Here is a 26,211-nt window from a genome sequence, read left to right on the forward strand (position 1 = left end):
TATCGCCACTCGTTTCGAATTTCCTCTTTTCCGCACTTGTATCGTAAATAACTATTTTAAGCTATTGTTTATTACTACACTACACTTCTTTTTTGAGAAATTTAGGAGCTTTTATGTCATTTCTACCGAAAATACGTGCTCTTTGGATTGTAAGAAAAAGTGTTTAGAGCGGTTGAAACGCTCATAATTTTTGGCGCGAATTCGACAGAGCGTGATGACGTCACACGTTGGACGGTCCAACTGGCGTTTGCTACTAATGACACTTATGTGAACTAATCTGTCGAACGCGTGACGTCACGTGACGTTTCGCTCACTAGCTTTTCGCGGGCAAATTTTTGTACTTTTTATTTATTATTTTAAGCTATTAAATGATAATTTAATAACGGAAATGCATTTGTAACATGTTTGTTCAAATAAAACTTCATGCATTAGGCTAATTATCAATAATATAAAGTAACAGGTAGGTATAATTTTCTTACCTGCTTTCAACCCTGTCAAATATCCTGTCTGGTTTCTCTGGTATTACTGGTGGGAATTCTAGTCTATCTGAAGGCACTACTTTCTCTCTATTGTCGGGGACAGATACCCTATCTCTTTCTGGTATTCTATTTTCTATCCTATGTTCCCTTTCTGCTGGAACGGGGGGTATTCTTTCGAGAACGCGTTCCGCCGGAACAGGCCTGTGTTCTCTTTCCGTTGGTACGGGTATTCTCTCTCTTTCTGGTATTCTTTCTCTTTCTGGGAGCCTTTCTGGTTTGTCAGTTCTTTCTCCCGATCGATCGGGTCTGTCCGATCTTTCGGGTATCCTTTCCGATCTGTCGGGTATTCGTTCCGATCTATCGGGTATTCTTTCCGATCTGTCGGGTATTCTTTCCGATCTTTCGGGTATTCTTTCCGATCTGTCCGGTACTCTGTCCAATCTGTCGGGTAGTCTGTCCGATCTGTCGGGTCGGTCGTCAAAGTTATCGGGAGGGGGTGCGGGGAGGGGTCGGCTGTTGGATTGTGGTGTGTTCGCTCGTCGAGGCTTCTCGAATGCTCTTGGGTCTGGTGGTACCTACAATAAAAATAAAAATAGGTTAGTTAATCCATCAAATACCGTCAAAAAATTGATGTTGAAACTAGGGATCGAATACCGGTATTATGTTCAATTGTTCATACAAATCAAAGTATTCAATTTCCGTATCTCGGTTTTTCAGCGTTCATGTTTTTATGTATTTTTTGCAATATATATTCGAATTGTAAATACCATTTTAGAAAACAAAAGCAAAGGACCCATCTCTGATGAAAAGCCACATTTGGGACAGATACGGCCCATTACATTAGGTATTTTAATTGCTGATGAGATTTGATAACGTTAACAATGCGCCATTGTTTTTTATTGACGATTTTATTTATTTAGCGATGGTCTCCGTTTTATCTTGGGCTTCGAGGAAGTTCGCTGTGATAATGTCTCAACTCAATGAAGTAAGTCAAAGTCAAAATATTCCCTCGATCTTCTCCTCGGCTCTGCAATGTGTGAAAGACCTACGTACGTAATACTACAAATATTTCGAACTCACCTCGTGCCTCGTGTCAATGATGCCAGTAATAGTTTCCGTGGACCCCGTGATGATGGAGGTCAGCCGATGTCTCGAGTCTGGTTCAGGTTCTAATGAGGATCTTCTTCTCGGCTCCGCAATGTGTGAAGGACCTTAGTGATTAAAAGGAAACAAAATTATGATAAATTTATCAAACCCGTTGACCACGAACGCTGTAAAGGGTTCGAAACGTCGGGATGTATTATAAATTCAATATACGCGATATAATCCGTTTTCAGTTTTATTTCACGAGTAACTATCGCGGTAACCGAAGACAATATTAAATTTATACTTATATGAGATTTTATTTGTGCTGTTCGGTACTAGATAATTAAAACAATATTTCGCTGTTATTAATAAGTGTGTGCACTACGGTATCGTAGGGGCGCTTTGAGTATCATAATGCCGAAGGCGCCAGGTACAAAAAACGCATGCAAGACGACCTGTAGGTATGATGTGAGGTATATTTTATTCCTTCTGCCTTCTTATTATGTTTTATTTTTATTTGACAACGTACTACCTAGTTTCAGTATGTAAGTAAACGGCTTGGACATAATTTGTAATGCATGTACTTTTAATAAATAAATAAATTATGAAATAATTTTAGAACGAGGGCGTTGAAGGCGCTAGGTATTGGAGCGCGCGCAGCGCACCACATACACACACTGGCTATAGGGCGCTGGAGCGCGTATAGCGCATCCTCCACGTCGGGGACACTCACGGGGTACTCTATATGTTGAATTAGCCTCATGCATGAAGTTTATATTTGAACGAAATACGTTTTATTCGGATGTTTGTTACCGTTATATCATGTTACAAATGCATTTCCGTTTTTAAATTACCATTTAATTGCTTAAAATTATAAATAAAAAGTACAAAAATTTGCCCGCGAAAAGCTAGTGAGCGAAACGCTCGAAACGCCACGTGACGTCACGCGTTCGACAGATTAGTGTCATTAGTAGCAAACGTCAGTTGGGCCGCCCAACGTGTGACGTCATCACGCTCTGTCGAATTCGCGCCAAAAATTATGAGCGTTTCAACCGCTCAAAAATTTTCAACATTTTAAATATTTTTTAATAAAATAATGTTAACGTTTACAAAAGTATTTTTATCATTTCCGGTGTTCCAACGATATAAATTATGAATCCAAAAATAAAAATAAATTCATGCATGGAGCTAATTGTCGTGTCTCACCTTGTGCACTAGCGAGCGCGATGTCCTGCACGCTGGTGGCGGCCGCCATGCCGCGGTCGCCGGGCGACAGGCTCTTGCGCGGCGGGAGCGGCGGCGCGCGCAGCTCCCCGTACGCGTTCTCGTGCGCGTGCGCGGGCGCCGGGGCCTTGCGCGCCGCGCGCGGGGAGTGCCGCGGGGACGCCACGGGGGAGCGCAGGGGCCGGAGGGCCGCGATGGAGGAAAGAGCCGCGTTGAACTCTGACCAATCCTAAGGAAGAAGTGGGAGTTGTTGACATATACTCTATATCTCGTCTCAATAAAAGGAACGATTGCATAAAAAAAGGTAAGCTCGCGAGCCGCATGCAGCTCTTTGGAGATACGGTGGCGGATCTTCGAGAGACCATTAAATCCCATTTAGGCTTCTTAGACGGCTGAAATTTTTTTTGGTGAATTTTACTACAATTGACTCATTTTCTCAAAAGTATACCCTGGCTTACTTAGTTAGGTATACATCCTTCTTAACCTGTAACCACTTCACGAATTAAGCCCAAAAATAACTCAATAACAAAAATATGTTCATTGTATACATTCTATGTTAGAAAAAACGAGAATTGCATTTGGTAAAAAAATATTCATAGCAAATCTTTAGGGTACTAAAGATTTGCTATGCATATTATTATAAAGTAGGCATTTTTCAACTACTCTCGACGATCGCGTAAACTTTGACAAAAATTGTTACGAAGTATGATTTTTAACCATATCAATAATGACTTTAAAATATTTGCGTATTTAATACCTAATCAAAATTGTAATTATTATAATTTATCATTTAAACGAAGCCATTTAAAATAAATAAAAGCCAAAAACAAAAACGATAAAAACTTACTTTCATTTTGCAAGCACATATCTACATGCTCAAAGCATGCCACACAAGCACAAACATGATGAAAACGACATGAAAAATAAGCACTGAACAATACAAAAGTAAAGGGGCAGTAAAATGTCGCATACGAAACGCTATTTTTTAACACTTCTGACAAAGCTATGAAGCTAATATTTGGCATAATAACGTTTAATAACTTAGCTTAAAATTCAACAGTAACAGCATAATACAGATTTTTGCAGGTAATTGGCGTTATTCATAAACGCGTTACTGGCCTGAATTAGCTGTGTACCGTTTGTCTTTATCTGTCATTTTGACTTATGTATTTGTAAGAAAGGGATAAAACAATTTAACTAAATCAGGCCTGGAAAGTTTTATGAATTTGGGTATTAAGATAACTGCCATACGCGTCACTTTCCCAACAAAGTAGACCTTCTAGTAAATGCACCTAAAAACAACGCAACTAAAATTAGCAAGTAAACTTTGTGTTTCAAAATGATCCAATTTTATTATATTTTTTAGAGATGTCCTTTATTAACAAAATAAAATTATCAACTGTTTTCTACTTCATTTTAAATATCACAAATTGTAGCAGGTTATATATTACCTGTAGGTATTATGATAAAATAGTGTACCTTTATAATACAAACATTTTTATTCAAAGTTTGCACATTAAATACATACCTAAACAATAAACAATGAAATTAATATGAACTGGATAACCTTAATGACAATTTTACCGTATGAAATTATAAATTGATACTAAACTTTACTCACGTGATTAAATTTAAATCTTCTCGAGGCAGAGGTGTAGGGTTAGAGCCGGCGTAGCTTTATCTGACGTTCATACGCGCATAATATGCCTACTTGAATAATAAACTATCTTTATCTAAATAAACAAAAACTGTGACTAGCGTTTTTCTTAGTTTGACTACAGGTTGCGAATTTGATCGGGACTTGTTATAGGTGTGATATGTTAGTCTCAAAAGCGACGTTTCAATGACAACCAAAACTCACTAATTTAATTACCAACACAAGTTCATAACCATAGTGAATATTAGTACCAAAATAAGGTTGATTTTTGTTTTATTATTTAGTAATTGGTGAGTTTTGATTGTAATCTGAGAGATCTGACAAATTATTCAACCAACTTGAAGATCGTAACTAATCGATACAATCAGGGGCCCATTTATCAAAAGCTTGTAGCTTGTAATACAAGTGGAAGTCCCTTTCTAACAAAAGCTGTCAAAAAGGGACTTCCACTTGTATTACAAGCTACAAGCGGAACTCACTTTTTGACAGCTTTTAACTCACTAATTTAATTATCAACACAAGTTCATAACCATAGTGAATATTAGTACCAAAATAAGGTTGATTTTTGTTTTATTATTTAGTAATTGGTGAGTTTTGATTGTAATCTGAGAGATCTGACAAATTATTCAACCAACTTGAAGATCGTAACTAATCGATACAATCAGGGGCCCATTTATCAAAAGCTTGTAGCTTGTAATACAAGTGGAAGTCCCTTTCTAACAAGAGCTGTCGAAAAGGGACTTCCACTTGTATTACAAGCTACAAGCTTTTGATAAACGGGCCCCTGGTCTTACTGTTGAGCGACAAACATGGCATTTAAAAAATAATAATAAGCCGAAAATAAAAACACAAAGCGAATTTACCAAGCGTATAATTGTCAACGTCAAAAACTTACAATAAATAAAATCAATTACATCAATAAACATTATTTAAGTAATTTTACATTGGGATACAAATAAAAATGCACGTTATCGTGAACAAGTTAAGGCTTTTTTAAATAAACGTTGAGAAATGGTAAAGCGTGAGTCGTAACCGTATCACAAATAATTAATTAATAGTTCGATTTCAGCGAAGTTCAACTGCAGGTTTTTTTTATCACCAAGTTAAATATAATAAAATATTTGTGAGCGACGCAATTAGATATAAGTTTTAAATACCAGTTTTACGTTTGTTAAAGCTAGGGGACGCACGGGGAAGGCGGGGGTGCGCGGGAGCGGCCCCGATAGTTTACCGCACTAAAGCAATTTTAAAGTAGTCGATACAAGCTGTTGCACTCTCCGCACGTCCCTTTATGCTAGTTTTTTGTGGATGTACCGCTCTCTTTAAAAATATAAGTAGTTTCTTTAGTTTTGGCTATTTTTTCATCGTAAAAACGAACCCACGAATCGTACAAAGTGGTCTTCGAACCGGATCCTGATGTTCACCACGCCGCCGTCGAAAATAATGGTCAAAACTCGTGGAGCTCTAAGAAGAGAACAGGAGAGAAAGGAAGCTTTTGAAGCCGTTCAAAGTGAGCCAAATACGAGTGCAGCTAAAAATGAAGCTGAATTGCAGCCGGACAAGTTATTGGAAGTACGAAGTGTGAAATCCGAGATGTTTAAAGTGGAAGTGATGCCCGGCTCCCATAAACCTGTGTCCGAGAGATCTTTTACAGCTTCTACGGGGGCTCGCAAAAAGCTGGAATTAGAGTCGGTCGAAAAGAAATCACAAACAGTGCAACCTGATAAAACAATAGTGTTAAAAGCCCGAAGTACAAAGTCCGAAACACCCGGCTCCCTTAAGTGTTTGTCCCGGAAATCGTCTACATCTACCATCGAGGCTCGTAGAAAGAAGTTGGAACTGGAGGCGGCCGAGAAGAAAGCACGAATAGAAATGCAGCTTATCGATAAACGCTTAGAAGCGGACCTTGCCGAATTAGAAGAAGAATACAGTCCACAGTCGGAAACCGATAATCGAAGTGAGGTTGCTAAGTGGGTAGAACGCAGTAATTTAGAGTTGGAATCGCAGCACGCCGCTAATCAAGGTCAATCTTCAGGCATGCTGCGCCCGCCGGCCGTCATGGATTCCGGCACCGATGGTCCAATTCAACAGTTAGCCTGTGTACTTAAGGATATGATGTCCACTTCTGTTTGCAACCAAAACAACAATTCTAATTTGCTAAGCCGCATCAGCACACCTAAAGAGTTACCAATATTTTCTGGAGACCCTATGGAGTGGCTTCAATTTAAATCTGCATTCGACGAGTCTACCCGAGTCTGCAAATTTAGCGATAGTGAGAACCTATGGCGCCTAAGGAAATGCCTTCGTGGACCCGCCAAGGACGCAGTGAATGCCCTACTTATCAGTACCACATCTCCAGAAATACTAATTTCAACCTTGGAGTTACAATTCGGGAACCCTGACGTCATATTATCCCGGATCGTCTACGACATCAAACGATTAGGCACAATGACCCCTGATTATCACAAAGAAATCATTGTGTTTTCGAATAAAATAAGAAATTACGTCGCTGCCGTACGTGCCCTAAAACGTGAAGAATACCTACAAGGAATGAGTCTAGTCACTATTGTGTTGTCGAAACTGCCTACTATATTGTTATCAAAATGGGGCGACTATAGTTATCAACGCATCACCGAAGGAACTACGTCTAGATTCGACTTATTGGCTGATTTTCTTCACGAAGAAGCGCTCAAAGTGTCTACTTGCAGTGCTACATTACTAAACACACGTCCGGACAATTTTAAACGTAATAAATATCACGATAAGAATGACTATAACGCGCATACCGTATTAGTGCAAAGTGGACAAAATGAACCTATGTGCCGTTATTGTAAAATAGCTAAACATGACTTGCCGCAGTGTAAAAAGTTTAAAAAATCTTTACGCAAAGATCGCTGGCAATACGTTAAACGCCGCGGTTTATGCTACAAGTGTTTGTTATCGCATCACGACCGAAACACTTGTCCCGCAGCCGCCTGCGATGTAAACAACTGTGGATTAGCGCATCATCGGTTATTGCATTTTATACCTAATGAGACACAAAATGAGGACAATAATAGTACAGTGCAAGTGACCGAGATTGAAGCCGAGCCCAAAACGGAAATAGTGACGCACATTAACTCATCCACTACTCAAAGGGGCTTATTAAAAGCAGTGCCTATAAAAATCCATGGACCTTGCGGTGTGATTAGCACTAGCTGTTTGCTTGACGACGGCAGCTCGTTTAGTATGATAAGCGCAAACCTTGCCAAACGGGTGGGGGTGCGCGGCCGTCGCGAGTGCATGCGTGTGCGTGGCGCGTTTAAGAACTCTGAGCTAGTGTGCGAATCTTATCTCGTGGATATAACTATATCTAATAATAATGGACAAAAGTTTACGCTTACCGCGCAAAGTGTCGATGACCTTGACCTACCGAACTATAATAACATGAACTTAGTAAACTGTGATAAATTTACTCATTTACAAGGACTCAAAAATAATTTCTGTAGTGAAAACTTAAAACCAGAAATACTGATAGGCCAAGACTACTACCACTTGCAGTTACCATTGGAAATCGTTGTTGGTAGTCCTGACGAGCCCTGTGCCACACGCACACCTCTTGGTTGGTGCATACACGGAAGAGCTCCCGCCCGTATGACGTCAGCTGCGCCCGCGCTGCACTCAACACTGTTTATCTGCAATAATGACGTCACCGATGACGCGACAGAGAACAAACGGCTGCTGCAAGACCTACATGAAGAAGTACGTCGTTCTTTTATGTATGACTCACTGGGCGTAACTAGCAAACCCCGTGAGAACTATAACGACGTATGCGCCGTAGAAAAACTTGACAACACTTCTAAACTTGTCGATGGGCGGTGGCACGTTGGACTCCCCTGGAAGAATGAACAGTGTGAATTACCTGACTCTTTTCCTCACGCAACGTCGCGCCTTAAGGGAGTCGAGCGCAAGATGGAAAAATGTGATGGCTATAGAGAGAGATACAATGAGCGCGTCCAGCACCTGTTTGAAAATGACTACGCACAAGAGTTGAAAGATACTACAGTAACTAGCAAAACATGGTACTTACCACATTTTGGAGTGGATAATAAAAATAAGAAACGCCTCCGGCTGGTTTTTGACTGCGCCGCTGAAACTAATGGAGTGTCGCTAAACCATTACCTACTTAAGGGCCCCGACCTACTGAGGTCACTATTTGGAATAATGTTGCGGTTCCGAGAGCAAAGGATTGGTGTAACTGCCGACATTAAAGATATGTTCTTACGCGTCAAAATCAGAGAAGAGGACCAAAATGCACTACGGTTTTTATACCGAAGCGACCCTAAGGGACCAGTGAAAACCTATGCCATGACTTCGTTAATATTCGGTGCTAACTGTAGCCCCTTCGTAGCCCAATATATAAAAAACAAGAACGCTCAACGTTTCGAGCCGACGATGTTACCTGCCTGCGAAGCTATATACAACCAACACTATGTGGACGATTATATAGACAGCCTGCCAGACGAAAAAACCGCTATTGAGTTGATAAGAGATATAAAATCAATTCATCAGCAAGGTGGCTTCGAATTACGTAACTGGACTTCTAATAGTAAACAAGTTCTCGAGTCCATGCCAAAATCAACTCTCGGCGAAGCGGCTGTAAAGTTTAAAACCGGAGAACAATACGAAAGCGAACGAACTCTCGGCTTAATCTGGTTTCCACATGAAGATGTACTGGGTTTTGACGTTTCATTTAAGAAAATTCCTGAAAATATTATCAACGGAACACAAATACCGACAAAACGGGACATTTTACGAGTTGTTATGTCCATATTTGACGTCTATGGATTTTTGTCTCCGTTCACTGTAAATGGCAAAATGATTCTACAATTATGTTGGCAAGAAAACATAGATTGGGATACGGAGATACCTAACAAAATATATGAAAAATGGTGCAATTGGATAAGTTGTTTACAATCATTACGTAACATACGGCTGCCGAGATTTTATTATAACGCAGCGCATATGGGAATAACGGGAGCGAAGGAGACAGACTCGATCGCGGCGGCCGGTACATATTCTAGTGAGCGAGACAAGGATGGCGCGCCCGCGCCGATTCAACCGCTGAACATAGAAACATCGCCCGCTGCAAGCTATACGAATCTACAATTGCACTTGTTTTGTGATGCGTCTGCCAAAGCTATGTGTGCCGTCGCGTACTGGCGCTGGGAAAGCAACGCTCATGTGTACGTTGCATTTGTGGCAAGTAAGTGCCGAATTTCGCAAAATAAAATTACGTCAATTCCGCGACTTGAACTGAATTCTGCTGTCCTAGCTGCTAGACTGGCTGACACTATAATAAAGGAGCATAAAATAAAACCTAATCGCAAAATATTCTGGAGTGACTCATCTACGACTTTACACTGGATCAGAAACAAATGTCGCACTTATAAGCCGTACATAGCTAATCGCTTAGGCGAAATAGATGAACTTACCTGCAGTGACGAGTGGAGGTACGTCCCTACGCACCTAAATGTAGCGGACGTAGGAACAAGAGAGGCGTATGATGTATCTATTCTGCAAAATCAATGGCTACACGGACCGGTTTTCTTATACGATAATGAGCGCACTTGGCCGACGGATTGTTTACAACCTGCAATAAATGACAATGAATTAGAGTGTGTTAACATTGTACAAATGGTAAATAATGAGTATAATGACTTACCTGTGCCTGAGCCTACGCGATTTTCATCTTGGTTGCGCCTGCTTCGAAGTACTCACGCTGTTTTGATATTTATAAAAAGATGTCGAAAACTTACCGATAATAATAATTACGAGGCAATGGAGGAAGCCGAGCGCCTGCTGATAAGACAATCACAGGCCCAGTCGTTTAGTGACGAAATTAAAATCCTGAAACAAGGAAAATACCTAGAAAAAAGTAGTAAGCTACTTACCTTATCACCTTACCTTGATGAGCACGGAGTCCTGCGCGTCGGGGGCCGAATTGATGCTGCTGCCGATGTGTCACCTGAAACAAAAAGGCCAATAATCCTAGATGGAAAAGATTACATAACTAGATTGATTGTGAAGTCTTACCATGTCAGCGCTGCTCATCAGAATCAAGAGACTGTGGTGAATAACCTTAAACAAAAATATTGGATTATTAAATTACGCCCTACGGTTAAAAATATTGCATCTAAATGTATGGTCTGCAGAATAAAGAAAAGCCGACCTGAAATTCCCAGAATGGGTAACTTACCTGAAGCAAGGATGGCTCATCACCAGCGACCGTTCACCTTCTGCGGAATAGACCTGTTCGGCCCCCAAGAAGTGGCTATTGGGAGAAGGCGAGAGAAGAGGTACGGCGTAATTTTTACATGCTTAACCGTTAGGGCTATTCATTTGGAAACCGTTGCTTCCTTGACGACCGATGCCTTAATTATGGCACTCCGTCGTATGGCCGCGAGGAGGGGATGGCCTCAGCAAATATTTTCTGACAACGGTACGAATCTTCGTGGAGCCGACGTCGAGCTGAAAAGGGCACTTCAGGAACTGAAAAATAATGACGAGGTTCGTAACGCTGCCATAAATAATGGGACCAAATGGACGTTTATCCCCGCCGCTAGCCCACACTGGGGTGGGGCATGGGAGCGCCTAATAAGAAGCGTAAAGAGCTCGCTGAAAATCGTCCTGAAGGAACGTGCACCCAGAGAAGAGACATATAATACGTTACTCGCCGAGGTGGAAAATATGATTAACAATCGACCTCTAACACACGTCTCTGTAGAAGCCGGAAGTGCAGTGACCTTGACACCAAACCATTTTCTTTTGGGCTCATCGTCAAAATTACCTCAAATGGGCATTTTCGATAACTCCGAGTTTTTTCTTAGAAAACAATGGCGAATTGCACAGAGGCTTGCCGATCTATATTGGAAACGTTGGGTCAGAGAAGTGTTACCCGATTTGTTACCGCGACAAAAATGGAATAAGGAGCAGAGGCCCTTGCAAGTGGGAGACCTAGTCCTTATTGTCGACCCTGATGGGCCCCGTAACATCTGGCCGCGAGGCATTATCGAACAGACATTACCAGGAAGAGACGGGCGAACCAGAATGGTTAAAATAAGGACGAAATCGGGTGTCCTAACCCGATCCGCCGCACGCGTCGCTCGAATACCTATAGGAGAAGAGTGCTGCTAGGGCAGCACTGGGGTGGGGCATGTGAGCGACGCAATTAGATATAAGTTTTAAATACCAGTTTTACGTTTGTTAAAGCTAGGGGACGCACGGGGAAGGCGGGGGTGCGCGGGAGCGGCCCCGATAGTTTACCGCACTAAAGCAATTTTAAAGTAGTCGATACAAGCTGTTGCACTCTCCGCACGTCCCTTTATGCTAGTTTTTTGTGGATGTACCGCTCTCTTTAAAAATATAAGTAGTTTCTTTAGTTTTGGCTATTTTTTCATCGTAAAAACGAACCCACGAATCGTACAATATTTTTTACCTTATATTTCGTGCTATAGATTTTAATTTGATTTATCAGGTTGTATTACTGGTATTCTGTAAAAGTGTTATTTTAAGTCGTCAATGCGACTTTGTTATAACATTTACTTGGCATTTTTCTATTGTTTTTAATAGTTCGTATTGAAAATTTATGCTTAAGGAATACTATCGTCTATACCGATAACTGTCAAGTATTAATAATAATAGGCCTTTTCATCTGTGCCAGATGTTTTAAGCAGCATCCCGGTAACGACACTTGCGTTCGTGGCTGTGTAGCCCTATGCGGGAGAGGATCCCTCGTCCACACACGCGGCAGGTGTATGCTCCCCCAGGTGGGCGGGGGTTGGAGGCCTGCTCGTGGCGCCCCAAGCGTTTTTCTTTCAAGTAGGTAAACCAGGCATCGTCGTGCTTGGATTGGCCATCATGGACAACACGACGCCACATGGGTCGGTCTTCGGCCAGTTTCTGCCATTGGTTGCATGGGATATTAAAGGCAACCATATCACGCTTGACACAATCTTTAAAGCGCAGCATTGGCCGCCCGACCGGTCTTTTTGCGTCTGCGATCTCTCCTAGCAGGATTTGACGTGGTAAACGAGTCCGTTCCATACGATGCACATGCCCAAGCCACCTCAGTCGTCTCTTCTTTAGTATGGCTGTGATACTAGGGAGCTGTGCCTGGCCTAGAACAGACTCGTTTGTCACGCGATCCTTCCATGTGATGCCAAGTATGCTCCGCAGACAGCGCATGTGAAAGGTGTTCAGCCGGCGTTCTTGTTTTGCGTAAGTTGTCCAGGATTCCGCTCCGTACAGAAGTGTGCTTAGGACACACGCTTGGTAAATAAGCATTTTCGTTTTTACCGTGAGATGATTGTTGTCCCAAGCCCTTGCACGGAGCCTCCCGAACGTAGTGGCTGCTCTGCCGATGCGAGAGTCGATCTCCGCGTCAAGCGAGAGATTGCTCGATACAAGCGAGCCAAGGTAACAAAACTTGCTGACCACCTCTAGAGGCGCGCCGTTAAGCATGATCTTTGGCTGTGCTGAACACCCTTGCGCTAGTATGACGGTTTTCTTGGCATTAATGGACATGGAAAAGAGGTCACAGGCTTTTGAAAATTTGTCCATGATTGTCTGCAGCTGAGACTCACTGTGAGCGACGAAAGCAGCATCGTCAGCGAAGAGAAGGCTGTCTACAAATAAGTCCGCTCTATGGCGTTTGGACTTAAGCCTCGTTAAGTTATACATCTGACCGTCGGATCTTGTGTACAGGTGTATGCCCTGTAGGTCGTCTCCAAAAGCAACCTTCAAGAGTACAGAAAAGAATATTCCGAAGAGAGTAGGTGCCAATACACAACCTTGTCGAACGCCTCGGCGGACGTCGAAGGGAGCAGATGTTTCACCGTTGTGTAGGATTGTGGCTTCCATACCCTCGTGGAATGATTTTACTATCTTCAGGAGCTTTGGAGGGCAACCAATACTGACAAGAACCGAGAATAGCCCCTCTCTGCTCACAGTGTCAAAGGCCTTGTTAAGGTCGACAAAAGCTACGACTACAGGACTCTTTTGCTCCCTACACTTTTCCTGTAACTGTCTAAGCGAAAATATCATATCGACAGTTGACCGTTGGGCCCGAAAGCCGCATTGTGCCTCTGGATATACGCGGTCAGCTAGCTTTTGTAGTTTAGCCAAGGTGGCCCTAGCAAAAGCTTTGCCGACGATGCTAAGCAGGGATATTCCACGGTAATTATTGCAATCACCGCGGTCGCCTTTGCCTTTGTAAAGAGTGACGATATTAGCGTCGCGCATGTCTTGAGGCACGCAGCCCTGTTCCCAACATTTGGTCAGGTTGTTGTGAAGGACGGGAAGGATGCACTTAATCTTGACGATTTCGGTGTACACTTCGTCCTTGCCCGGACTTTTACCGTTTTTAAGCTGTTTGACGGCCAGGTGGAGTTCCTCTATGGTAGGTGCGGAGTCCAACTCGTGCCAAGTATCCAGGACCGGGAGTAGTCCCATAGTTTCTGGTTGAATGTCGACTGGACAGGAGTAGAGCCCGGTGTAATGTTCCACCCATCTTGCCATCTGGCGACTGCTGTTTGTTATGACAGAGCCGTCAGCTTCCTTTAGAGGGGCCGTCTTTTTTATAATAGGGCCAAGAGCTCGCTTAATGCCTTCGTAAACACCGCCTATGTTTCCTGCGTCTGCACACGTCTGAATTACTTGACAGAGTTCTGTCCAATATGCGTTTGCATAGAAGCGAGAGCTACGCTGGAGTGAGGCTTTCGCCTTTTTGAGCTCTGCCCGTGCAGCATCGCAAGGATTAAGACGGAAGTTTAAGAAAGCCTGCCGTTTTAAGTCAATAAGGGGTAGTAAGTGCTCCTCATTTTCAAGTAACCAGTCGTGTGACTTTGCCTTCTGGTACCCAAAAACTTTCCCTGCGGTGTCTGTGAGAAGGGACTTTATTTTTTCCCATTCGACTTGCGCTGATACGGAACTGTCCCATGCCGATATTTCGTCGCGGACCGTAGCCCCAAACAACCCCAATGCCTCCAAGTCCCGGGTCTTAAAAAGATTGATCTTCCTTCGACCAAGAGGCTTAGACGAATGTATTTTTTTTGGGACTAATCGGACCTTGGTGGAAACAAGACTATGGTCAGTGTCGCAATCGGCGCTATGGAACGTCCGTGTATGGAGCGTTTCCCGCAGGTCCCTCCTTCTGGTAAGAGCAAGGTCTAACTGATGCCAGTGTTTTGAGCGAGGGTGCATCCAGGAGACTTTTCGCATTAATTTTCCTTTGAAAAATGTATTGGTGACGCACAGTTGATATTTTGAGCAGAACTCCAGCAGTCGTTGTCCGTTGTCGTTTAGCTTACCTATACCATGCGCACCTAGGCAATCGGGCCAGTCAGTATTATCCTGGCCGACCCTAGCGTTAAAGTCGCCCATAATGTGAAGCCTATCGGATGAACGCACCCCGCGAACTAGTTCATCGAGCTGGTCATAAAATCGGTCCTTGGCCTCGGGTTGGGAGTTGAGCGTCGGTGCGTAAGCGGAGATCAAAGTGACGTAGCCGCTTTTCGTATTAAGACGCAAGACCATGATGCGCTCAGACACACCTACAGGTGTCTCTATTGCATCAAGAAGATGATTACGGACCGCAAATCCTACCCCATGCTCCCGTGTTTCCGAAGAACTCTTGCCCTTCCAGTAAAAAGTGTAATTAGCTTCGCGCAAAGAGCCCTCATCTTCAATCCTGGTTTCCTGTAAAGCTGCAATATCGACGTTTAACCTGTTGAGTTCCGCGTCAATATTGTAAGTTTTGCGCAGATCTTGCGCGCAATCAAAGTTTTCGCAGGTGTTCGGAAAACCTGTCCTCATTGTTCGGACATTCCATGTCGCGTAGCGCATGAAGGAAGAATTTTTGTCGCTTTTGAAAGTTTTGTTTCCATTCTGAGCAGGTGGTTGGTGTTACAGCGTCAACGTCCAGCCGTAAAGCTTGTGTCCCGTTCACCCAGACAGGACAAATTAACGCTGAGGCGGATCAGTACCTTATTGGTCGAGGATTGCCCGACTTAAAGCAGGCGGTAACTGATCAGTGGATCTTCGATGGATCCTCCTACTGTCGGGAGTGGCCCCTGGCGCCCGCACATGCGACGCCTATTCGTGCGGACTTATAACCGGTAACTGCCACTCCCCGTGTTGTTTCCCCCCTGCAAGGCAGGTGGGCGAAGTGCCCTCTCCGCGGATGTTGCTGCGCCTGGGACAGACGACTTTATGGCAACACGGGCTTGCCCAGAACCCGCACCACCCTCTCTCTCCTCCCCGACATGTTCCACAGGAATGACAAGTCAGTACGTGTGGTGCCGGTTTGGCCGCAGGTGCCTGGCTTGCGCCTAAACGGTGGCTCCAGATCCGGGTTTATTATTAGTTTTCCTTCTTTTTTGAGACTAGGTGTCAGCGTCTCGGGGCTTAGTGTTTCGTAAGACACACTTCAGCCGTAATCCCTTAGTCGCCTCTTACGACACCCACGAGAAGAAAGGGGGTGGTGCTATTCTCGCCCGACACCACACGGATAACGACGGACTGTCAAGTATTACTTTTAGTATAATTGTATAAATCTAGGTTTAAATTTTTAGTCAAACATTGAACCTTAACAAGCTATAGTTCACGATAAAAACCATGCATCAACATTAAAAACCGTCAATAAAAAAACACGTACATTAAGTACAAAATGCGCCCTTTAATCACTACACAAAAATAAAAATAAAATACTTTTGACAATACTCGGAATTTCTGTTAACTGACCAAAATTTAAATGCAGCAAAAAGCTTACACAATTCTAACCTCGTGGCGCCCAATGTACTAAAAAACTAATGTATGCAGTGCTAAGCGAATAGTATTGCTGGCTGTACATTACGATGTGTCAATGAAATTTCAACTTTAACGTTATTAAAACAAAGTAGCATTTCTTTTGTCTCGATTTTTTTTCAAACAAATGAAAGAAGAGATTCAAACTCCCTTAGCACTTTGTATGGTGGGCGGTACCATGATAATAAAAATAAAAACATATTTATCAGTTTAAATTTATATTTACGCGCCGTTAAAAACCCTATCCTGATTATAATACTTACACGATTGCATCATTTAATATTAATCATTTCATCATCATTTTATAATTTGTATATAATTAATGTAAGAAGTAAAACTTACTTTTCATACTGTATATTCGATATAAAACTAAATTAAGTACATTTAACATAACTGCAGGCTTAAAATGACTTGAAACGTAAAATATAACATTGGCATAACTCTAAAAATATTTTAAATAAATATTTAAATACTTTGTAAAATAAAAACAAAATAGACTTATATTGACCGGGATATAGACCGTGATTACCTTTTGTATTATTTGTGAGCTCCCGATATAAGTCAATATAAGTCTAGTGAAACTAACTGTGAATCATTCAAAACTCTAAAAACAAAATAGTTTGGATAATAATGACAAAAGCGACTAATTTATACACCTAAAAACATCGAGGAGACTACCTGAGCCGATTTTTATATTATAACTAGCTTTTGCCCGCGACTTCGTCTGCGTGGACTTAGTAACCGCAGCTAGAGTAAGAATAGCGCCTGGAAAATATCTCATAGCAATCTAAATTTGAGCATATTATGCACACAAATTAGCAGGCACTTCGTTAATTATCTCAATTCCACCCCGCTTTTTACTTTCTTCAGGGATGATTTTCGGGATAAAAACTATCCTATGTCCTTCTCAGGGACTCAACCTATCTCTATGCCAAATTTCATCTAAATCGGTTCAGCGGTTTAAGCGTGAAGAGGGAACACACAGACAGAAAGACAGACAGACAGGCAGACTTTCGCATTTATAATATTAGTATGGATTTAGTGCATAGATCAGATACGAGTTCCCTATTGTACCGTACATTATAAGCGCAATTTCACCGCATGTCCTAAAGAAATCCTCTGAATTACGGTATTTTCGTGCATAGATCAGATACGAGTTCCCTATTGTGTACATTATAAGCGTTATTTCACCGCATGTCCTAAAAAAATCCTCTTAATTACGGTATTTGGTGCATAGATCATATGCGAGTTCCCTATTGTGTACATTATAAGTAAGGGCAATTTTACCGCCTGTCCTAAAAAAATACTCTGAATTACGGTATTTGGTACATAGACCATAGTTCCCTACTGTGTAAGTACATTACAAGCGCAATTTACCGCATGTCCTAAAAAATCCACTTAATTACTGATGTATTTGGTGCATAGATCAGATACGAGTTCCCGATTGTGTACATTATAAGCGCAATTTCACCGTATGTCCTAAAAATCCTCTGAATTACGGCATTTTCGTGCATAGATCAGATACGAGTTCCCTATTGTGTAAGTACATTACAAGCGCAATTTACCGCATGTCCTAAAAATCCTCTTAATTACTGTATTTGGTGCGTAGATCAGATACGAGTTCCCGATTGTGTGCATTATAAGCGCAATTTCACCGTATGTCCTAAAAAGCTTCTGAATTACGGTATTTTCGTGCATAGATCAGATACGAGTTCCCTATTGTGTACATTATAAATTTATAAAAAAATCCTCTGAATTACGGTGTTTTAGTAACTCAACAGTTTTTTTTTTTTAGGGACGAGTTTTGATTTTGTGTTTTTTTTCGCCCAGAATGCAAACGATACTAAAATAGAAATCGAGGGTCATTCTACTTTTACTCCATCCCATCCATTTATACTTATATCTTCATTTTTGTTTGTTTTAGTGTAATTTTTTATTGTATTCTGCTAGAATGTTTAATGTTTAATTTAAAAAGTGAATATCAATTGGGATGCTTGTAAGTTGACAAATAGTAATATAGTAATACATATCTAAATATATGTGTCAAGCCAAAATTTTAAAATTAAATCGCAAGCTTTACTTCGAAAATAATTGATTAGAATACTTTTAGAATTATGCCACTGTTTATCTAAAAGCAATATAATAATGATTATCAGTACTTTTTCATAAATTAATGATACTAAACTAAATGAAAATGAATGTATGTTTAAACCGTAACACGTATTTACAGAAAATACTTATTCTCTAATACTTGTGCAAAATTAATAAATACAATAATGTTAATTCGTTTGCTTAAATTTCATGTTACTATTTTTTATACACCGTGGTTTCTTTTCACCAGATTTAATATAAAAATAGAAATTACACAAAAAACACAGATCTTGATTTCATGTTTGTTAACAAACCAACAGAGGACTTGCCCCATAGATATAGGAATTAAGTCCTTTCATATATCTATGACTTGCCCGATTGAAAACTAAATGTGTCGACACTAAATACAAATTAAATTACTTACTATGAAAATAATAACTATAAGCTAATAACAAAATAGCTATAAGTACATACTAACACAAGCTACGAGTCTGTAAAAGTTACTCGAAATAAAAATGATTTATTTATTTATTTTATTTAAAATATTCGCTACCCCGAATTATCGCTAGCCCTTAATCACATGAGTTTGATTCGGTTAGAAGGTCGAACCGTACTGTTCTACCTTAGGGATGCCCAGGGGGCGCCACAAGCCTTCAGGAAATTTGTTATATACTTGGAAATTTCGACCCATGCCACCGTGACCGAATGGCAGAGTGGTTCAGACACCTGTCCGGTCTATTTACCGGACGCTGGTTCGAATCCAGCTCTGGACACTGGAGGCTTTGGTCATTATTTTTTCCTTCGTATTTATTCATTTTATTTCGGTTTATAGTTTAAATAGTGGTGTGTCTACTTGAAATAACACAAATTAAATAATTTTCATAGAAAGTAATTTAATTTAGTATTTCGCTTTAAATGTTAAAATGTGGGTTTCCATCAGAGAAGGGTCCTTATGCTTCATTTGCAATATGGTCCTTTTTATCAGAATTTCTATTTGAATTTCAGATGGAAACATCCTTATTGCACTTGAATCATAAGGACCCTTATGTGATGAAAAGCCACAAATATTACCGTAAAATGACACTACGCTTCAAAATTATCATATTGTGATATTGATATATTCAAATCGACTGATTCTATTTCCAGCATTCTCTTACGCATTTCTCTAGGTAAAAATATAAAACCATTAACTTTTACTAAATTAATAAACCACGGTGTATAAATTAATACAATTAATGGAATGATTTATCGGCCCATGAATACTTAAAAGCACATTTAGAACCTTGCCATTTTAAACTCTATTTAACTTAACTCCATTGACTTTCAATCAACAAATTATGACAATGTACTAAAGTTCAGCCGACAAAATAGTCCCAATGTGTCGCTCTCAATGAAAAGGGACCATATTGTTAGGACGATTACGTTGTAAAGCATTTGCAGCGTCTCTAAAAGCGTAAGCTCGCTATGGTCCCTTTTCTAAGGAAGGACACATTAATGGTTACCTATCACGACTTCGATATTTTTTGTGTGAAGTTTCATTTTCTAAAGTTTCATTTGACCGATTGCATCTTATTCAATTTTTTTTTAAATATAATTTAATATAAGTTACTACTAACATAATATGGATTATTTGTATCCGAAATAAATGCTTTCATTTCATTTAAACACCGGTTTTCAGAAAGGTCACAAATCACACAACCTGAGGGTCTATCGCGAAACTAGAAGATCGAAATTTCATTATCTAACATCTTTGTTACTTGCATATTCGAGCGATAAAGAGGCAGATAGCGAAATTTCGGATTCGCGTTTCCCGGTAGGTCCTCTGTAAATAAACCGCCTTGATGCATCAATGTTATATTTTATTATCTCTGAAACCTTGTCAAAAAACTGTTAAAGGCACAGTTGCTCTATGGTTTACTAAAGGGGCTAGTGCTGCACTCTGGTGGCAGAACATTGTAGTAATACCCCCTATTAACAACAAGTTATGGTTTTGATACGAGCTTGACGATCGGCGCGCGTGAATGGCGCGCATCTCACACACGACCTTTACTTCATTTTGTATGAGTGAGTGATCTTTAAGGTCGTATCAAAATAAGATCAAAACTGTAACAAGTTGTTAGGTCTGAATCGGGCACCTGATAATGTACTACTTGCACTAGATGCTTTTTCACAAGTTTTGCAAAAATTATCGTATTTGTAAAGCGTTCGGACAAATGAATATTTGACAAATGAAATTTCGATATTTTTTTTTCCGAATCGTGATAAGTTTCACACAAAATAATGAATGGAATGTAAGTAACATTGCGATTGCGAACGGCACACACAAAGACACGTGCAAACACTAAGCATGCGGTGATTTCCTCTCGTGTCTCTGCGAAACAAACAAACAGACGATATTGGCTTAGAAATCCATGCAGAAAAAAATTGGGGACTTTTATTGTGACCTTAGGGAAATGTACGGTCCTGCCCTACATGTAGTAGGGGCCTTTTTTCAACAAAACTGTAAATATAACATTTGCAACTTTCGCGTTTTGAACACATATTAAATCACATTTACAATCGGGTCTATCGCGAATAAAGGTAACAAAATAAATTCGCGATAGACCCGATTGTAAATGTGATTTAAAACTGTAAATGTTTAATGTAGGGGAATTTTATTTTTGTATCACTTTATACTTCTCCACTATGGTCCCCGGCAAGCTCGGTTCTCCATACAAACGTAGTTACGCTCTCATTTTAAAACGACTAGCTAGATTGCTCTGAAACTTTGTAGTTACGATAAGGTATATCTATGTCTGTAATTAGTTTATGTAGCTTCAGATACCATATAATAAAAAATATATAATATAGCGAATTTGTTTTTTATACAAAACTTGTTTTTGCTTTATTTCGTTTGTTTTATATACTAGAGCTATATTAACTAATTACAGACCTTAATATACCTCATGTCATCGTACGTGCAAAGTTTCATTACAATCCAACACGTAGTTTTAAAATGAGAGCGAAACTACGTTTTTATGGGAAGGTGCAATTCGACCGAGCTTGCCGGGGACTTAAGAAAGCCGCTAGGGATCTCATATTATTGTCATTGTGATAAAATACGAACTGAGACAGAAATAAAAATCCTTGACCGTATGTTATTTTTAACTATAATGAATTAAATTACATTTAGAAAGTAAAATCGAAAGCAGTAATTTTTAATTTCAACAAAATTGAAAACGACACGAAATAAAAGCGTAACGCTGAATTGGCAAGCAACATTTAGTCATGCCAAAAAAGAGGCGTCAAAAATGCTTCATGCTTTAAAAAAGCTAAAAGAAATGGCGGATATCAACGGATACTAAATGCTCGTTTTACAATGGTTATTTTTTTTATCATGTATAATTTATACTTGAGTCAATTTTATTTGGACAAGTGGCACATACCCAGGCAGTAATTGAAAATGATAAAAAAACCGGCCAAGTGCGAGTTGGACTCGCGCACGAAGGGTTCCGTACCATTACGCAAAAAATGGCAAAAAAATCACGTTTGTTGTATGGGAGCCCCATTTAAATATTTATTTTATTTTGTTCTTAGTATTTGTTGTTATAGCGGCAACATAAATACATTATCTGTGAAAATTTCAACTGTCTAGCTATCACGGTTCATGAGATACAGCCTAGTGACAGACGGACAGACAGCGGAGTCTTAGTAATAGGGTCCCATTTTTACCCTTTGGGTACGGAACCCTAATAAGATTGAGAAAGTATATGTAGATAATCATGAAATTGCATATCATGACCGCTTATGATCATAACAGGGACTAGACAGTACTTATACAGTAGTATGCTATTCTAAATTTGCTTTTTGAAAAAATAAGAACTATAGGAAATTTAAACTATAGGGAACATACCCATAATACGTATCTAACCTATTTTTTACAATGTTTGCGGTCAATCAGTATCCGTAACGAAAAGCCAGCCTATTGTAAAATGAACTTTATCGTGATACCCATAAAGTACCTATTCTTCACTCGACCCTTAGCATCCGTCGATATTAGCCAGTTTTCGCCATTGTAAAATGAACTTTAACGCGATAGCAATAAAGTTACCTATTCTTCACTCGACCCTTAGCATCCGTCGATATTGGCCAGTTCTCGCCATTGTAAAATGAACTTTAACGCGATAGCAATAAAGTTACCTATTCTTCACTCGACCCTTAGCATCCGTCGATATTGGCCAGTTCTCGCCATTGTAAAATGAACTTTAACGCGATAGCAATAAAGTTACCTATTCTTCATTCGACCGATAGCATCCGTTGATATTAGCCAGTTTTCGCCATTGTAAAATGAACTTTAACGCGATAGCAATAAAGTTACCTATTCTTCACTCGACCCTAAGCATCCGTTGATATTAGCCAGTTTTCGCCATTGTAAAATGAACTTTAACGCGATAGCAATAAAGTTACCTATTCTTCACTCGACCCTAAGCATCCGTTGATATTAGCCAGTTTTCGCCATTGTAAAATGAACTTTAACGCGATAGCAATAAAGTTACCTATTCTTCATTCGACCCATAGCATCCATTGATATTAGCCAGTTCTCGCCATTGTAAAATGAACTTTGAAGCTATAGCAATAAAGTTACCTCTGCATCGTCGATGTCGTCGGTGAGGCCGTTGAACGTGGTGTTCCTGGACGACCAGCCGTTGGCGCTCGCGTTGCTCGATATTGTGACGTCCACACCTGAAAATATTCGTTTTTTTTATAATTTATAACGTCAATGTATCCTGTTTTTATATGAATTAGTTTTAGAAAAAAAAAACAGAAATAAGAGTTCGAATTTCATGTCTTCGAGCAACGCGGGCTTCCCTACTATACGTAGGAAGAGAGACGGCATTCGCACTATTTCCCCTCTGCCGAGGTACATGAGAAACTAATCTGGAAAATTTGGCGCGGGTAATAAAACTAGTTGCGCTACGATTTTAAACTAGACCGAATCCAGTTGCGCGAGTGATCACTGCAGCAGAAAAAAAATGCCTAGTTGCTCGGTTTTTTGTTGTAAAAAGAAGTCGAATACATCAAATTTACAAAAAGATGTTACATTTCACATGTAAGTATTTTTTTCTACATATTATTACGTTTAATTACATTTAAACATCAAATTCATTATTATTTTAGTCACATGTAATTGTTGGATTTATCGATTTTGCTCGCCCAGTAAAAACTTCGGATCAGTCGAGCGACAAATCCGACTTAAAATTATTTGGTGAAAATGTGACTCGTCCGTACACAATAACAGATCGAGGTGTGCACGATTTGTCTGTGTAGTGTGTCATTTTCTATGTGTTTGTGTCGTCATTACAGTTTGGATTTTGTATGTAAGTGGGTGAGATGTGCGACTGTGCACAAAATGGCAGAAAAATTTGTACGGTAAGATATCGCTTTGGCCTCTCCCTTCCTACGTGTAGTAGGGAGCCCGCGTTGCTCGAAGTTTCATGTAGAAACCGGACTAATCCCAATCCATACTAATCCATACTAATATTATAAATGCGAAAGTCTGTCTGTCTGTCTGTGTGTTCCCTCTTCACGCTTAAACCGCTGAACCGATTTAGATGAAATTTGGCATAGAGAGAGTTTGAGTCCCTGAGAAGGACATAGAATAGTTTTTATCCCGAAAATCATCCCTTAAGAAAATAAAAAGCGGGGTGGAATTGAGAAAATTAACGAAGTGCCTGCTAATTTGTGTGCATAATATGCTGAAATTTAGATTGCTATGAGAATTTTTCCAGGCGCTATTCTTACTCTAGCTGCGGTTACTAAGTCCACGCAGACGAAGTCGCGGGCAAAAGCTAGTAAGGTCTAATTTTTTATATGGGTTTTGCAAGGTCAGATGGCCATCGCTTTTGTAAAAACTAGTACCTACGCCAATTCCAAGCGGACCCCATGAGCTGTGGCAAAAAGCCGGGGAAGACAAAAAACAAAAGTAATCTTTCGTTCCCAAAAATTAGGTACCTACCGCTGCCGACTTAGTTTTGATCTGCACTAAACTTTCAGGAACAGAAAAGGCAAATTAGAATTCTGAATGCATGACTAACTTGATCCATTGCAACCCGACGACCCTGATGAACCCGACGAATTCGAAGATACTGGTTTAACAGCAATCTTTGTGTGTCTAAAAAAAAAAACTTTTTATTAGGTGACCAAAAATACTAAGCTCTCCTCTCTAATATTTCAACCAAAGATATGTCTCTAGTGGAGACATATCTGTGGTTGAAAAAACCGCGAAAATTGCGGAAAAACAATGCATTTTTCAATATGCTTAATTAGGAATTTAAATAGGTAGGTTAAGGTTGCATGTCTTATGTGTTTGTTTATGGCATTGGCACTGTCATCACTCATCAGTGGCATTGTGTGTGACGTATTTAATTTTTCTGAATAGAACTGGAAAAAAACCGAAAAGAAAGAAATTTTGTAAAATTCCCGAAAAAAACATTTGATTTTTTCCGGAATTTTCATCCCTAGTCTCTACCTTAGTCTACACGTAGAACGATAAGACTGTGATAGATAATTTTAAACGCGAACGCTAAAAATTTGGATAAGTAAATAATCTGGCCGATTATATCAGTGCCTTGTTTCATCCGTTATTAAGGCGCTCACTGCTCACGAAAATGGCCTGTCAGTTAGAACAAAAATTTCCGTTCCGAACAACTGACAGGTCGATGTCGTCCGGCGGACTGATAGTCAGTGGGCCCTATCATTATATGCTGTAGTCCAGTGTGTAGCGACAGATAGGCCAATTCGCACACTGAATATCAAGACATCTAAATGATGTCAGGTAGTTATGATTGGCATCCTTACATGTATTAGCGCGCACGAGACGCACGCGGAATGTTATCATTGAGATATCGTTTTGATGTCAAGTGTAAATTCGAATTAGCCTGTAGAAAGGCAGAGAGTAGGTACTCTCTCCAGGCGGGTGTTGTGCCTGGGGAGCAAAGTCCACTGAGATAGTCAGAATTTTGTATACAGTGTGGAAAGAATGAATGGGCCCTTGAGGGAAAGTACCTCAAAACCTTAAGTTAGCTCATTTTGCTAAAAGGAAACATTCTTTTATTTTTTTAAATAAACGAAACTGCATTCAGTTTTTTTTTTGCTTGTCTAAAAATATTCTTGACTACTAAATATTCGATTTTATGGATCTTTTGTACGACAGACAAGTGTAAGGCCTAATGCTTCTTGGAGAAATGTTATCATTAACATTAACTGTATCGAAAAGTAGAATAAAATGGCGTTTATTTTTTTTTGTCGGTTCGATTCCCTGGTGAAACAAGCGAATTTCAAAAAAACTTTGAATGCACTTTTGTTTCTTTAAAAAATAAAAGAATGTTTCCTTTGAGCAAAATGAGCCAACTTAAGGTTTTAAGGCACTTTCCCTTCAGGACCCATTCATTCTTTCCACACTGTATATATTATATAAGTAAGTGACATTTAAAACTCCGTAAGCGCAATGTAGGTTTCTAGCTAATCGCGTTCTAGCTCCCAAACGCCATCTGTTAGATTATTGTGGCACTACGTCGACAGTGACAGTCGCCACAAGCCTCAAAGAAGATAACTTTAAAACTTACTTTTCGCCTGAAGTGTTAGGCGGTCTCGGGGGTACGAAGGCATCCACCACGACCTGCTCCGTGCCCTTGATTTCCGCGCGGCAGAATGGACAACCCTGACCTTCCGAGTCCTGAAACAGATAATGATAAATTTACCTTTACAGGTAATGATTTATTTATTTAACAGGACGACCGGTCTGGCCTACTGGGTAGTGACCCTGCCTGTGAAGCCGATGGTCCTGGGTTC

At 40.2% G+C, this 26,211-nt stretch overlaps 1 protein-coding gene across 2 annotated transcripts in view; it reads right to left on the reverse strand.

The window, feature by feature from the left end:
* The window catches only part of LOC134751884 (E3 ubiquitin-protein ligase CBL), a 137,732-nt gene that overhangs the window by 7,640 nt on the left and 103,881 nt on the right, over positions 1 to 26,211 (reverse strand). The window contains exons 7-12 of one of the 2 annotated variants that reach the window (XM_063687430.1): positions 25,986 to 26,095; positions 24,456 to 24,532; positions 23,006 to 23,103; positions 2,772 to 3,018; positions 1,560 to 1,690; positions 480 to 1,054 (exon numbers count right to left, since the gene is read on the reverse strand). In XM_063687430.1, coding sequence (XP_063543500.1) covers positions 480 to 1,054; positions 1,560 to 1,690; positions 2,772 to 3,018; positions 23,006 to 23,103; positions 24,456 to 24,532; positions 25,986 to 26,095 — 1,238 coding nt within the window. Of the gene's footprint in view, positions 1 to 479; positions 1,055 to 1,559; positions 1,691 to 2,771; positions 3,019 to 16,142; positions 20,753 to 23,005; positions 23,104 to 24,455; positions 24,533 to 25,985; positions 26,096 to 26,211 lie in introns of those variants that run through there. The other variant, XM_063687429.1, reaches the window with a different exon arrangement.

This window comes from Cydia strobilella, chromosome 23 (genome assembly GCF_947568885.1).
Source record: "Cydia strobilella chromosome 23, ilCydStro3.1, whole genome shotgun sequence".
NCBI lineage: Eukaryota > Metazoa > Arthropoda > Insecta > Lepidoptera > Tortricidae > Cydia > Cydia strobilella.